Here is a 13,798-nt window from a genome sequence, read left to right on the forward strand (position 1 = left end):
AGGGGGCAGCCTGTGACGTCATGCCGGCGCCGCGCCGCCAGGCAGGCCCCTTTCTCAACCTCCTCCTCCCGGCGCCGGCTCCGTTTTCTGGAAGATTCGTGAAGGTGGGGGACGCGAACCGTTAGTCTGCGCCGAGTCCGAATCCGAGTCCATCCGTCCTTCCTGGGTCCGCGCAGACCCCGCAAAGCTTGCCATGCCCGAGAACGTGGCACCCCGAAGCGGGGCGCCCGCCGGGACTGCCGGCGGCCGCGGGAAAAGCGCCTATCAGGACCGCGATAAGCCAGCCCAGATCCGCTTCAGCAACATCTCCGCGGCCAAAGGTATCGCCTCCCGGGCTTTCCCCGCGGCCCTGCGGGGTCGCGCTCCGCACGGCTCATTTTCTGTTTTAGGTGATCCCCTCTTGTCCTCCCGTAGAAGCAGCTCTGTGAAGGGACCCTTCTTTCTGTTTTCTGCGGAGAATTCCAGACCCCAAGTATGGAGGCCTTTGGACTTGCCCCAGTCTGGGTCTTAGACGGCCATCATTTTCCATCCTGGGTTGTGCACCATTTATCACACTTCAGCAGAAAGCGGCCGAGGCCCGCGTGCGGCGGTCCCTTGGGATCTGACACTTAAGAGCTGCCGCTTATCTGCTGATTAGGTCCACTAGTAGAATGTTGTTTGCACAGTACTTTCCAGTTTTCTTCTTACAAAAATATCGTTTAAGTAAGCTTTTCTCGGCGCAGCTATTGAAGCGAATCTGGTAAACTCTCCGCGCTTCAATTGTGGCGGGGCCCGTTGTACCGGGGTGTGGGGAACCGACTTACCCGACTCGTTTGAGAATAATTATAAAAAGCTACACTGTGCTTTTGTGTCCTCTCTGCGTGTGCAACCGAACACCAGCAAATCGAGACACAGGGACAGTTTACCTTTTTTGAAGAACAGTGTTCGGCTCTTGGTGGAAATTAAGACGACCTGAGTTGCATTCTATTTACATTATTTCGTGGCTTTTGTGACCTTTAATCTCTAGCCAAGCTTTCGTTATGTGTAAAATTGAGGAGGAAAATGTTCGCTTCTCTTAGAATTGTGAGGATTAAGAGAAGTCTGGTTGAGATAGAAGAGTCTGGAAGGAAAAGTGAGAACAAAGGCTTAGAGATCTTGCCCGTGGTGTGTCTTGAGTACAGTGAGTATTTCTTTCGGTGAGAGAATAAAGTGCACGAAGAAATGAGAGGTGAGATTGGAAAGGTGGAATGGGGCCAAATCTTGAAGGGCCTGGTGTCCTGGAAAGGGTTTGGCGTAGCTCCTGCACTACAGCTGTTCTTCATCGTAATGAGGTAAGAGCTAACCTGTACACTTGCTGTGAGGATTAAAGAAGAAAGCACATAAAGAGCCACGTATATAAAGTACAGCCTTACAGATATTTGAGGCCATCGGCCCAAGTCACTGCGCGCGTGATGGTGATGCTAAAAGAAGTAGGTACACTGGAGGAAGGATGCTGGAAGAAGAGAGAAGAGGTTGTGATTTGGGCCGAATGAGTTGGAGAGGTCTGAGTGACCAGATGGGTAGATTTAGGAGTCATTTGAAAGTTCAGGAGAGAATGTATACCTGGAAATAAAATTTGGTAGATAGTTGTCTAGGGAGTATAATTGAAGCTTAGATTGATTACATTAGATGTCAGATAAATTCTGGGGCCGTGTGGAGGGTCAGAAGAGCTATATAATACAGTAGACTGTCAACAAAGAAGGAAGATACAGAATAGGAGGTTTACTGTAGTAACCTTTGAAACAGCAGTGCACAGAGAATTGAGACTGGGCAAGAGAGGTATGCATATAGGAACGAAATGTCACCTAAATTGTCTATGAACTTGGCTCTATATCTTAAGTGAGGAGAACTCATAGAGCAAAGGGGCACGACTAGTCTTTCCAAGTCGGACAAAACCCTACAAATTGAGAAAAGCTGCTGCCAGGTGCATGTTTAGTTTAATTTGGGGAGCCAGGTTTTTTTTTTTTATGTTACCAAAAAGATAATCCCATTGGTTGATGCTTTGAAAGACCACACACATGAAAGTAGTAGTAGTTCTAGTACTCTTCAGCATGAGTCATCCACACAGTATGCTAAACTTCAGACACCTTCAGAGATGTAAGCTGTCTGAAATCTTATTTTTTGAATAGTGTGTTATTCTAGAGTCTTCACATAGATGAATAGAAGGGCATTCTAAAGTGACTCGGTCTGTTTATAGGATAATGGTCATGGAGGTCAACTAAAATCGCCTGAAAGGGTAAAATTGACTTGATAATTAGGAACAGAAGCCCCAAATTATGAAATAATTAAGTAGAAAATAATTTTTAAATTATACCAGGTATTTTCTCTTAAGCTCTTTAAGATTGTGTATTATTGTTCACACAATATGGAGGGAAGCGTTGTGGTAGTTGTGGAGTATACAAAACTGGGGCACAATCTCAGGCCTCTGTAGATGGGGTGAGATGGTATGTGCGAAAGGGGAAGATTTAATCATTTGTCCTGGATTTGTCAAAGACAAGGGGATCAAGTACTGTTCGTCAATTCCAATTTCTCTAAGAAAACAAATGGATTAATAAAATAGAAATATTCTCATGGACAAGTAATAAGAATAAGTAACTTTAGAATGGTAGACTGTATATCCAGAGATGTTTCATAACGTACTAATGATGACCAAAAGCTATGATTTTAGTTTTTGTTTTTTAGTTAAGGTTTTGGCCTTTGTTTGGGGTGTTTTTTTTTTTGGTGGGGCTTGGGTTTTTGTTCTGGGGTCAAAGGGTATTTTTTTACTTGGGCTATCCATATTCTAGCTTCACAATAGCAAACAAAAGTCTTTACCCTCAGAAATTATGCTCTGTAGTTAGAGGAGACAGAGAGTAAACAAATAAGTGAATTATATAGTATGTTAGGAGGTCTGCTTGTTTTGTTTTAAGGAATGGAGAAAAAAATAGTCCTCAATTAGCACATAACTAGATTGTACCATTTTGATGTTTAAAGGAAGATTAGGTAAATCCTTAAAATTTATTCTGCCATAGGCGGAGCACAAGTATTACGTACAGTGAGTTTAACAACAAAAGGTGAAGTGTCATACAATTAAAGGAGTAACATAATTATTTTGTTTCCAGTCAATTATTATTAGACAATGAATTTTTTTGGTGGACACAGTGAACTGTTGTACACCATATCCTAATAGAGAGAAAATGATTATTTGAGGAGAGAAATGGGTTGTTCTTTAGAGTCTTGATTTCTTCTTTTTTTTTTTTGGTTTACAGCTGTTGCCGATGCAATTAGAACAAGCCTTGGACCAAAAGGAATGGATAAAATGGTAATCCTTCATTACTTAATGGGTGCTACCATCCATACTGCATGATCTCTATAGAGAGTCAAAATGTGCTGTTCAAAAAAGTAAAAAGTATTAGAAGGTACTTTTATAGTTCAGAAGAGGGATAGATTACTTTGGGGTGAACAGGATTTAACTATAATTCATATTTTGGCTTTTAGTGCTTTTTAAGCAATGAAAGTACATACACAAAAGTAGTTATCTGTTGTGTAGTTAGATGGAAAGTATAGTAAGGCTAGGTGTCAGGGCTTCAGTTCAGTGTTCCTTATTGATGTAACTGTGACCTGACACAAGTCTATGGGATTTCAACTCTGCTTCTAGCTTGGTTGACTGGCAGCATAAAACAGATACATTCCAATAACTTTTGAGTAATATACCCTCAAATTTAGTCCTAGTTAACATCCAAAATGAGAGGTAAGGAAACAATATGGAGGATTGTCTGGATGATATACAGATCATTATTCCCTCTGGATATTTTAAAGTCTGTTCCTCCTAGTTATGCTATTGCCCTTTGTTGAGAGTACTAAGAAGCACATTAGTGTGTTGACTATAAGAACTGTTTTCACCACATTCATGGTACTGTCTTTTTGGGGATCCATGGTATTGCTTCTTATTAATAAGAACCCAGGAATGATAGTGATTCTTTATGGTATCTTTTTTAGTGTCTAGATTCGTTCACTTTTAAGTATCCTGGAACAAAGCCAACTGTTTCATCTGTAAAGTTGGACTATTACTGAATACTTTTAAATCATTATACAGCAATGTGTTGCTTAACAATGGGGCTACGTTCTGAGAAATGCGTCATTAGGCGATTTCATCATCGTGTAAACATCAAGAGTGTACTTACGGAAATCAAGATGATACACCCTTACAGTTAATACATAAACCAGTAACAGAGTCATTTATTATCATTATCAAGTATTATATACTGTAGTTAATTGTGTGTGCTATACTTTTATATGACTGGCAGCACAGTAGGTTTGTTTACACCAGCATCACCACAAACACTTGAGTAATGTGTTGCACTAAGACATTATGACTGCTACAATGTCACTAGGTAATTTTTCAGCTCCATTATAATCTTATGGGACCACCATTTTATATGTGGTCTGTCATTGACCAAAACGTCATTATGCAGCACGTGACTATACTAATGTAAAGGAAGATAATTTGAAATTAAGCACTATGCAAACATGAATTAATTTCTCTACTAAGAAATAGTCAAGTTAGTAGAGCTAATTAGGGTGTCATATTAATGCTGGGTAAAGAAAACAAAATTTTTGAAATGTAACTTACTGAAAAAACCAAACTTACCAGATTCAAGATGGAAAAGGTGATGTGACCATTACAAATGATGGTGCTACCATTCTGAAACAAATGCAAGTGTTACATCCAGCAGCCAGAATGGTAAGTATAATTTTTAGGTGAGTTTTTTTTTTTTAAGTGTATTGTTTGATATTTGGTATACAGTTAAATTTGTTTTATGTGGTCACATGATACCATTTAAGCATGGTGAAAATTTTTTCTCCTTATGCAAGACAGGTGTATTTTTAGGATACATTATATGTCTAGCTCTTCAGTTCAAGGTCATAATAAAACATAAATCACCTTGTCCTTGTCCACAGGAATGTGCCATACAATTGAGGAAGGAGGAGATAAAAATATGAAATGGTACAAATTGTTTGTTCAATGAGTGTTAGCTAGAAGAGAGCAAAATAATTTTAATTGTATGCAAAATGAATCGTGTCTAAACTTGCACTGATGTTTATAAAAAACAATTACCCATTTAACTAAGGATCATAATGATGATTCCAGTGTCAAGTGAAAAGTTACCATATCAGCAAAAGCAAGTTCCTTAGAAATTTCTATCCATTAAAAAGTTCGTCTTAATTATATAGAGATGACTAAACACGAATCACATTGTGCTTATACTGGGTCAGTTCAGATAAACTTGGCAAAAGACTCCAAACTGGCACTCTACTCTCCTCTGAGTGCCCCATTTCATAGCTTCCAAATCTACAGGGTACCTATGGTACAATATCATTTATGCTTTCTGACAGGAACTTGTAAGTAGCTGGGAAGAAAAAATTTACAACCCACAGTCTGAACTGGAAATCATAACTTCTTATAGAGAAAGTATATAAGTAGAGTTTTGTGTGCCACAAATACATGTTGTGATTTTTTCAACAATACCCAAGATAGACAACAAATAGAAGTGAAAAATTATATTAAATCTTATAGTGTTGATAGTAATCAATATAGTGTTGATAATAAATTGTGAAACTGATGTGAAGGCCATTGATGTTATATTTAAATTAGAGGATATTAGATTCTCAAATTTCTCACTGAGCAACTGACATGTTCTGTTCACTTAGCTGGTGGAGTTATCTAAGGCTCAAGATATAGAAGCAGGAGATGGCACCACATCAGTGGTCATCATTGCTGGCTCTCTCTTAGATTCCTGTACAAAGCTTCTTCAGAAAGGTGGGTAGGACATAGGACATGCTTTATTACTGAATAAAGGCAAAAAGTTAAGTAATAAGAGATTTAAGATTTAATTTGGAATAGCTAATCTTTTTATTAGGAATTTTTAGATTAAATTTTGCTGTGATTATCATGAATTAGAAAATTTTTTCTTTTTGCTTCTGTTTTTTTGCCAGGCTTCTGGCAAAAATGGAACTTGATAAAATTTTGCTTTTCAAAACTGAGTGGTGATGGTGTTACTAATCTTAGGCTGTGGATGAGATCAGTGATTTGAGAGAGAGAGAATGGGTTCTTGCTTTGGTAGATAGTGCTTAATCATATTAGCGACTCTCGAGTTACTTATTCTACTTATGTACATTTGTGGTGTTTTGAAAAGTATAAAATTGGTTTCAATCTTTTTTTTTTTTTTTTGAGGAAGATTGGCCCAGAGCTAACATCTGTTGCCAGTCTTCCTCCTTTTTTCTCTCCAAAGCCTCAGTAGATAGTTGTATGACATAGTTATACATCTTTCTAGTTGCTCTATGTGGGACAGCGCATCAGCATGGCTTGATGAGTGGTGCGTAGGTCTGCACCCGGGATCTGAACCTGTGAACCCCAGGGCGCCAAAGCAGAGCACAAACTTAATCGCTGTGCCACCAGGCCGGCCCCGGTTTCAGTCTTAAATATCACATGAATATGTAATTGATCTGTTCCAAATTAAATGGAAATAAATTATTAGCCATAATTAGCAGTTAAGGTTATTGAAACCATTATAACTGAAGCCTAAGTTAATTTCTAGTTAAGAATAATTAAAAATTTGACTGCTTTGAAATTTTAATGAAAACTTTGAAGTCAAGTCAAATATGTAGTTTATTTGTTATAATAAATAACTAAACTTCCACAAATGGCAGGGATTCATCCAACCATCATTTCTGAGTCATTCCAGAAGGCTTTGGAAAAGGGTATTGAAATATTGACTGACATGTCTCGACCTGTGGAACTGAGTGACAGAGAAACTTTGTTAAATAGTGCGACCACTTCATTGAACTCAAAGGTGAGAAAAGCACTAAGGGATCATTGTAAAATTACAGTTTAAGGTTCATTAAGAACTGCTACTCTCATGCTGTGATTTTTGATGTTATACAGTTCATAAATGTTAAGTCTCAAGAGTGACTAGGGGTAACTAAAGTAATTGGTATAACTGAATTAGTTCAAGTAAAATTTACTCCTTCAAGGCTTTCAGGTAAGTCGTAGCATCCCCATTTTACAGATAGGAAATTAGGTCTAGTGAAGTTAAATAACTCATCCAAGACCCACTAATAAGAGGTAGAGCTGAGATTTGAACCCAAGTCAGGGCTGCCCATCCATAGTCCATCTCTTAATTAATTGTCTATGCTGCTTTTGTTATAGAGGAAGTATGTAAGTAGAATTTTGTGTGCCACCAATATATATCATTTTTCAACTAAACCCAAGATGGACAACAAATAGAAGTCAAAAATTATATTAAATCTTATAATGTTGATAATAAGTTGTTTGTGAAACTGATGTCTTGGGAACTTAAGTTTCTTGGGAACTCATGTCACCTTCTGTTTTCTGTCATGTCCTGTGTGATGCAACCCCCCCATTCTTTCTCTTTTTCATCAGCATTATGTTGACACCTTCATTTTCTTTGAATGTTAAGTGGAAAACTAGATAGTATTTGTGATACTAAGTGATATTGTTGAATGTCCCCAGAACTAATGTGGACAAAAGAGCATAATGGCTACAAGCATTGGTCATAGAGTCTACACTGCTTGGGTTCAGTGCATGCTCCATCACTTAACTAAGCTGTGTGAGTCTGTTTCATATTCATCTGTAGATTGAATGAGTATATGAATGTAAAGTGCTAAGACCACTGCCTGGCATATAATAAGTGCTCAATAAATGTTAGCCATTAGCTATTTTTATCAGCCCCTCAGTGTTAGGGGTGCATATAATATAACATACAATCACAAATTCATTTTAGACGGATAACTTCCACATAATTTGCTTTTTTGGATTTCGTACAGAATTATTAGTAATCAAGACAGTCCCAACTACTATATTAATAAAAGAGGAAAACAAACTACATATTTTTATTTTGTGCCCTTGGTGACTGACAACCTGAGTGGAAAAGACAGTTTATATGGAATGTTTTCTCATGTGTGCCCACTTCCCGCGCCACCCAAAAAAAGTGATTAAGATTACTTCTTGAATACCTTGGTCGTTAAAGAAGTAGGACTTTTTCTGTTGTGAAACTGACTTTTTTTTTTTTTTTTTTTTTTTTAATAATTCTAGGTTGTCTCTCAATATTCAAGTCTGCTTTCTCCAATGAGTGTAAATGCAGTGATGAAAGTGATTGACCCAGCCACAGCTTCTAGTGTAGATCTTAGAGATATTAAAATAGTTAAGAAACTTGGGTAAGCAGCTCTAATTATAACTTTAATAAAAATTAATTTTTAAAGTTAACATAAGCTATTGCCAAAAATAGTTAAATGAAAAATACCTAGATGAAAATCACAAAGCTTTCTTTTCTTTTTGGTTTTGTTTTCATGAGAACGTGTATTAGTGTGGGAATCTCAAGAATTTGTTTATATTACCTTATGATGGCAGGGCAGTAGTGTGATCAAAGAGGTTCAGGAAGGGGGCACTAATAAATCTGATTGAGGCTGAAGCACATTTTTTTAGACTGATGATTTTTAATATGTTAAACTGGAAGATTTCTACCCCCTGTTAACTATCCCCTCGTTTTCTTTTTTCTTAGTGGGACAATTGATGATTGTGAGTTGGTAGAAGGGCTGGTTCTAACTCAGAAGGTGGCAAATTCTGGCATAACCAGAGTTGAGAAGGCTAAGATTGGGCTTATTCAGTTTTGCTTATCTGCTCCCAAAACAGATGTAAGTAGAACCAAATGAAATTAATTCCTTGTTTATGTGTTAAATTTTCTAATAACTCAGACTTTTGTTCATTATTGTAAAAATAGGAAAAGCTGATACTAGTGATAAAAAAGCATAGCTCTCAAAAGAATTAGTAAAATCAAGACAAAACTAGAAATCGTTGGATGACAAACATAACAAATCTATAGCCTAAATTGGCTTTTAATTGAAATTGAGCTTTGACTTACTTCACAGGTGAAGACAAATAACAATAGGGATATATATGTATGAAATAATAAAAATACCTTATGTAAAAGTTGTAAAAGTTATAGGTTATGTAAGTGAATTTCCAAATTCATTCTAGCTTTCTGAGAAGGGAAACTTTAACTCATCCTTCAATAGCAGGGAGATCTTTTGTCCCACATTTGTGTAAATGAAACTTTAAACCAGTTTATTATCCATACTCTGAAGAAGTTGTTTTTTGTGTAAGACATTTTCATATCTATTAGTTGTAAGTGCCATTCCCTAAAGGAGGTGGTTGATCTTGTCACCTCTCTGATTTGCTCTCATTTTACATTGTATTGGCCTACAGGTTTCCTGTTGTGTTGTTTGTTCCCCAAATTTTAACCCATACAAAAATTAACTTTGTTTTATCAGTCTTTGACATAAACAAGATTTGTCCTTGGTACCTGCTTTCAGCATATCATTTTTTATAACAAGTCATAGAGTAAAAAGAATGCAACTGAAATGTACTTGTAAGTAATGTAAATAAGACAGCAAGATATGTAGATGAAAGTAAAAACTCTGAGTTTAGTTTGGTGCATATGCATCTTTCCAGACCTTTTCTATGCTTGTCTACATAATTTGTTTGGTATGATTTTCATTGAATTTATACTATATATAATATTTTCATTAAAAATATTTTGCTTTTTTGCTTAAAAACTCTTAGAATGCAAATCATTAATATGTTGTTCTTTTTCTAAACAGATGGATAACCAAATAGTAGTTTCTGACTATGTCCAGATGGACCGAGTGCTGCGAGAGGAGAGAGCCTATATTCTGAATTTAGTGAAGCAAATTAAAAAAACAGGATGTAATGTCCTTCTCATACAGAAGTCTATTCTAAGGTGTGGGGCTATTTATTTTGTTCACCTCTTAATGATAATTGATTTTGGATCCCCTCTAGCATTTTTTTTAAGAAATATTTCAGGTGGGTAAATGACTAGAAATCTAGACTGAATCTGCATTTTGGGGCATTGTTATATTCTGATAAATCCTCTAAAGTGAGTTCTCTTCCCATTGTTTAGAGGGCCATGCATTTGCTGGCCTTGAAATTTTAGTTCTTTTTTAGTTCTTTAGTTTTAATTATCAGAGATATACTCATTTAGTATTAAGAAAATGACATAATTACCTCATTGTGTTTTACAAATAGTGTCCTTAGGGTACATTCTAATATATACATTGGAGGGGCCAGCCCGGTGGCGCAAGCGGTTAAGTGCGCGCACTCCGCTGCAGTGGCCCAGGGTTTGCCAGTTCGGATCCCAGGCGCGCACCAAGGCACCGCTTGGCAAGCCATGCTGTGGCGGCGTCCCATATAAAGTGGAGGAAGATGGGCACGGATGTTAGCCCAGGGCCAGTCTTCCTCAGCAAAAAAAAAAAGGAGGATTGGCAGATGTTAGCACAGGGCTGATCTCCTCACAACAAAAAAATACACACACACACACGCACACAGGAAATTGTATTTAAGATTTTGAGCTCATAAACTTGGTAAACTATTTAAAGCATCTTCCTTCACAGATAATTTGAGTCACCGGCCATGTAAACAATGGTAAAATAATGAAACCCTTAAAAGGTAGTTGGACAGCAAAATGGGTTTTTTTTAACCTAGCAGTGACATAATTGCTGATTTTATATTTTAGAGATGCTCTGAGTGATCTTGCATTACATTTCCTGAACAAAATGAAGATTATGGTGGTTAAGGATATTGAAAGAGAAGACATTGAATTCATTTGTAAGGTAAAATATTCTTAACATCTGTATGTATGAAAAAGTCCAGTAATCAAATATTGTCTCAATTTGTGGATTTGACTATTTTTCCCAGACAATTGGAACCAAACCAGTTGCTCATATTGACCAGTTCACTGCTGACATGCTCGGATCAGCCGAGTTAGCTGAGGAGGTCAATTTAAATGGTTCTGGCAAACTGCTGAAGGTAACAGTATTATTATAATTAAGTTTTTATGTGTCTGCATTTTTGGTTTGTTTATTTTAACCCTTACTTCAAATACCTAATTTGGAGTTGTTTACTAAAGATTACAGGCTGTACAAGTCCTGGAAAAACAGTTACAATTGTGGTTCGTGGTTCTAACAAATTGGTGATTGAAGAAGCTGAGCGCTCCATTCATGATGCCCTATGTGTTATTCGCTGTTTAGTGAAGAAGAGGTAATATAAATTACTAAGTAACATTTTGAACATTAAAATTTCTGTATTTTGACCGTTTTAATGTATAAATTATTATTATTATTCTTTAAATAATTATTAAAAATAGCTTTCTGTTGGATAAAATAGGCTAAAAATATATTTGTGAATTTCAGAGCTCTTATTGCAGGAGGTGGTGCTCCAGAAATAGAGCTGGCCCTACGGTTAACTGAGTATTCACGAACATTGAGTGGTATGGAGTCCTATTGCGTTCGAGCTTTTGCAGATGCTATGGAGGTCATTCCATCCACACTAGCTGAAAATGCTGGCCTGAATCCCATTTCTACAGTGACAGAACTAAGAAACCGTCATGCCCAAGGAGAAAAAACTACAGGCATTAATGTCCGAAAGGTAATAATTTAATCTTTAATTATTGCAGAAAATGTTGATTAATATAAAAATGTTAAAACCTTCATAATCATCTACTCAATGAAAAGCTTTGTGGGCCGGCCCCGTGGCTTGGTGGTTAAGTGCACACGCTCCGATGCTGGTGGCCCGGGTTCGGATCCCGGGCACGCACCGAGGCACCACTTCTCCGTCCATCCTGAGGCCGAGTCCCACATACAGCAACTGGAAGGATGTGCAGCTATGACATACAACTATCTACTGGGGCTTTGGGGGGAAAAAATAAATAAATAAAATCTTTAAAAAAAAAAAAAAAAAAAAGCTTTGTAATTAAAAGTAGAGTAATCCTGGATTTAAATGTGAGACCTCGGATTAATTAATGTATATACCATTGAGTGAGAATAAAGATGATGCCTTAAGTGAGAAGTCTTATTTTTCATTAACTCTGTCACTTATTGACTGTGTGACTTTTAGCAAGGTACTTAGTTTGTGCTTCAGTTTCTTCAATTGTAAAAACGGACAATTAATAGTTTCCTTATAGACCTGTTGTGAGGCTTAACTGTATTACTAATTAGAAAGCTCTTACAAAGATGCCTGGCATATAGTAAACACTATGTAAATATTAATTGCTGCTGTTGTAAGCACCAGCCTAGTGTGGTTGTGTAGGGTAAACACAGAGAACAGTAATAAATTCCCCTTTTGTGTTAGTATTTAATTAATGTCTCTTCCTATTGAGGAGAGAAATAATACATAATAGGAAAAAAACCTGAAAACCCAAGGTATTTTTTGAATGGTGCAGAATTCCAAAGGAGGACGCTACCTGGTTAGGGAAAGCTTTATGAAGATGCAACTTTGGTTGGTAGGGGGTGAGGAAATTTCATTTGGGTAAGCAGTGGTTTACAGGTGAGAGGGACCAAGAAGTTACTCATTTTGTCCAAAGCAGAGGTTATATGTTGGTGATATAGTGGACTTTAAGGTTGGAAAGATCAGGTAAAAGGTAGAATGAGGAGGCCCTGGGGTATTGAGGCACGCAGGGTGTTTTGTTTTTATTATTCCAGTAGGTGGGAGCCACTAAAGTTCTTTTAACCAAGAGCCTAAGGTGATGAGTATTTTAAGGAGGGAAGACGGGAGATGAGGTTGCCTGTTACGGCCATCAGCAGTGATCCTGGGATAAAAATGATTAGGATAGTGGCAGTAAGAATTTAAAAATGGGAAGTGCAAGAGAGAGAAAGGCAGAGCAGATCATACTTGGCCATATTCAGAATTAGGATTCAGAGATGATTTGAACACTAAAGATGTCATAACTTTTCATTACTATGATCATCTACCTAATTTTTGCTAGGATATTTTTAAATAAAACATACTTAGGAGGAGTTGTTTTTGAGTCAGTATTGGGGGAATCCAGCATTAATTCAGTTTTTCCAAATTTTAGTTGAAATATAACCTATGGTGTAGAGAAGAGCTTGGTAGAGAATGTCTTACTCTCTTGACTAGACCAAAGGGAAACTAGGTTTGAAAAGGGCTTGAGGCATACTGGTAACGGTGTAGTTGGTGAAATGTATAATTACAAACACTAAAAGCAACTTGTACTGATTGCAGGGTGGTATTTCCAACATTTTGGAGGAACTGGTTGTCCAGCCTCTGTTGGTTTCAGTCAGTGCACTGACTCTAGCAACTGAAACTGTCCGAAGCATCCTGAAAATTGATGATGTGGTAAGTATATATAGATTGTGCGTTTCCCTACAAGGTCAAAAAGGCGTATTTTTTGAAGAGGTTTTTTTTTTTAGGGTGGGCAGTAAATGTTAGTTTGCTAGTCATCAAGGTGATAATAGTTCATACTTTTGTAATCTTTTCTCACCTGTAAAATTACGGGGGATTTGGATAATTGCCTTAAACATCTTCCATCCTTAAAATTCTGTGATTACAGGTTTTGAAACTTAAGTTTTTCTTTTGTCAGGTAAACACTCGGTAATCTGGATAACACTGGCCGACTGGCACCACCATGACCACTGATGTGCAGCTGGAGTGGAAGATCACCTTAGCATTCCTTGTTTGGAAGATTGTTTCCTCTATGAATTCTTGGGCCTGGTCTTCCAGTTGGCATTTGCTTGAAATTGTATTGATGCAATTTATGAAAATATTAAATATTTGGTTTCAAAAGGCAGATTTATTGTTGTCCCCCCCAACTTTTATTATTTCTGATACTCTTGAAAAACCTATATAAGAAGAGGAGAAAATGACTTCACATTTACATTTTGACTTCCTTAGGGCTTAATCCTGGTT

General features: G+C 37.2%; 1 protein-coding gene across 1 annotated transcript; it reads left to right on the forward strand.

Annotated features, from left to right (window-relative positions):
- Positions 1 to 67: 67 nt before the first annotated feature.
- CCT4 (chaperonin containing TCP1 subunit 4) lies at positions 68 to 13,679 on the forward strand. The gene is made up of 14 exons (XM_004435643.3): positions 68 to 320; positions 3,267 to 3,319; positions 4,652 to 4,741; positions 5,710 to 5,818; positions 6,709 to 6,851; positions 8,114 to 8,235; positions 8,580 to 8,712; positions 9,679 to 9,818; positions 10,611 to 10,707; positions 10,793 to 10,903; positions 11,004 to 11,134; positions 11,287 to 11,521; positions 13,115 to 13,228; positions 13,473 to 13,679. The coding sequence occupies exons 1-14, from the start codon at positions 194 to 196 to the stop codon at positions 13,485 to 13,487; spliced, it is 1,620 nt and encodes a 539-aa protein (XP_004435700.1). The 5' UTR covers positions 68 to 193; the 3' UTR covers positions 13,488 to 13,679.
- Positions 13,680 to 13,798: the final 119 nt, after the last annotated feature.

Source organism: Ceratotherium simum, chromosome 11 (assembly GCF_057802395.1).
Source record: "Ceratotherium simum simum isolate JZ-2026a chromosome 11, ASM5780239v1, whole genome shotgun sequence".
Lineage (NCBI taxonomy): Eukaryota > Metazoa > Chordata > Mammalia > Perissodactyla > Rhinocerotidae > Ceratotherium > Ceratotherium simum.